Below are 2,278 nucleotides of genomic sequence, written 5' to 3' on the forward strand. Positions count from 1 at the left end.
CAGGCAGAGCAGAGCGTGCAGCACCCGCCACACCAGCTCGTACAGCCCCGTCATACTCTCGCGGCGCCCGGGCGCCCTCCTCTCTCCCTCCCACACCCGCGGCGCGACCGCTTCTTATCCGGCTCTGCGGCCGGCGCGGGCCATCGCTCCGCGTTCCCCCGCCCCCTGCACCCGATCCCCCTTTCTACTGCCAACACCTCACCTCGCCCCCGCCGCCATCTTCCTCTTGCCTCGGCAGCCCCGCCCCACCTAGTACATGGACAGTCGTGATTGGTCAACGTGGAACTCTGACGCGACCTCTGAGTCCGAGGATGTGGCCCAACCCGGCGCGGGGAGGGAGGGCATGGGCCTGCGAACTAACTGGACCGAAGGCCGAGAGCGCCCCCTGGTCGTGTGGAGGCCGAGGAGTAGTCGCCCGCCTGGCGCGCGTCTTCTTGATTGGAATGGGCGATTCGTGCGGTCTGTCTCTTCTCACAGCCCCGCCAGAAACGGCTGCCAAAGAGTAAAAATGGCCCAAGTGGATTGGAAATTACCAGAAAGAACCTAGGGGTAGAAAGTAGCCCTCAGCAAGTGTTGATGCTGGAGGTCAGGAAGTGCCTGAAGAGGGGGAATTGTGCCCCATAGAGAGGTCTGGCTATTGTACTTCGTTCTTCTTCTAGCCGAGGCTAATTCTTCCAAGAGAGACAATGAGGATATTTAGTAATGTCCCTGAAACTCAATGCTTTCTGCCCACTTATTCCACTCTAGACTTTATCCTTACAGGCTGTTCATTGCTTGCTGCTGCTGCTAAGTTGCTTTAGTCGTGTCCGACTCTGTGCGACCCCATAGACGGCAGCCCACCACGCTGCCCCGTCCCTGGGATTCTCCAGGCAAGAACACTGGAGTGGGTTGCCATTTCCTTCTCCAATGTATGAAAGTGAAAAGTGAAAGTGAAGTCGCTCAGTCATGTCCGACTCTTTGCGATCCCATGGACTGCAGCCTACCAGGCTCCTCCGTCCATGGGATTTTCCAGGCAAGAGTACTGGAGTGGGGTGCCATTGCCTTCTCCGAACAATACATAAAAAGAGGCTCTGTCGCCTGGCAACTCCGGTCATTTTTTATTCATTCATTCATTCAACGATTATTAACTACCAGCACAACTGAGCTCAGTTACCACCTCTATTTGCTGTAAACTGCCCGTGCAGCAGGATCCTCCCCTTCACAGGCAATCTGGACTACAGAGTGGTCCTCTAGGCCAGTTCTGTTCTTCCTTGCAGCTCTCTGTACCATTTTTTACCCGTTTTGCACAAGCTCTTTCCTTCTCCTGAATTCCTGTTTCCCTGTTAGGTCTCGCCTAAATCCCAACCTGTTTCTCAAGTCTCATCCTCCAAGAAGCCTGCCTCCTCAGTGAAACTTCCCTGATTCCCTAGCTTTAAGTTCTCACTCCCTCGTAAATCTCAGGGCTCCTCATAAATTTTATGGTTCTATTAATAGCACTTCTCATTCCTATATGTGGGTCTAGATATAATATTATTACATGTTATGTATTATATAATTGCATATTATATATACATGTAAGTAACCTGGGTCGGGAAGCTCCCCGGAGTAGGCAGTGGCAAGCCACTCCAGTATTTTTGCCTGAAAAATTCCATGAACAGAGAAGCCTGGCAGGCTGCAGTGTATGGGATGGCAAAGAGTTGGAGACAACTGAGTGAATAAGCGCGCGCGCACACACACACACAGCCTATATATGAAATCAAACAGTTGCATTTTTGTGATAGCTACCTAATCTTTGTTCTTTCAGGTCCTCTTTTCCTACTGGGAAACATCTGTTAACATCTTGGCTTCATGACTTAATATGCAGTCATTGTCATTTTTTCAATTAATCTCATTTTCGTTTCTAAGACTCTCTTCATCCTATTTTAAAACTTGAACTTCCTGTTCATTCAGAATTTTCCTCCCTTTGGCAGCTCAGCCCAAGGAAGTGCGGGCTGGGCAGCAGGCACTTCCTGCTTTGACGTCTCTTGGTCTCTGCGCCTGCTCCTCTGGTAATGGGCAGCGAAGAAGGAGCGGGGAAAGCCTGCAGTCTTCTTCCTCACTGGCCGTGCTGTCGGCTACGTGGCTCCAAGGTGCCCTGCTAAGGAAGCTGTCCGCACACCAGAGTCCCTTTGAAATTTGGCTACATAGTTCACAGGACACCTGCCCCATTTCTCTGCTGTACTCACCTTTTTGCCCTACCGTCTGCCACTTCTGCCAGGGTGAGAGCCATCAGTCTCTTCTCCGCATGGCCAACTCAGGT

General features: G+C 51.8%; 1 protein-coding gene across 1 annotated transcript in view; it reads right to left on the minus strand.

Moving 5' to 3' along the window:
* Window positions 1-54, minus strand: part of NUS1 (nuclear undecaprenyl pyrophosphate synthase 1 homolog (S. cerevisiae)) — a 26,563-nt gene extending 26,509 nt beyond the window's left edge. Inside the window, 1 exon segment of the mRNA XM_010861959.1 lies at window positions 25-54. Within this exon segment, the coding sequence (XP_010860261.1) occupies window positions 25-54 (30 nt within the window).
* Between the last annotated feature and the right edge of the window lie 2,224 nt (window positions 55-2,278).

The sequence above is a fragment of the Bison bison genome, unplaced genomic scaffold (genome assembly GCF_000754665.1).
Source record: "Bison bison bison isolate TAMUID 2011002044 unplaced genomic scaffold, Bison_UMD1.0 scf7180017864473, whole genome shotgun sequence".
Taxonomy (NCBI): domain Eukaryota; kingdom Metazoa; phylum Chordata; class Mammalia; order Artiodactyla; family Bovidae; genus Bison; species Bison bison.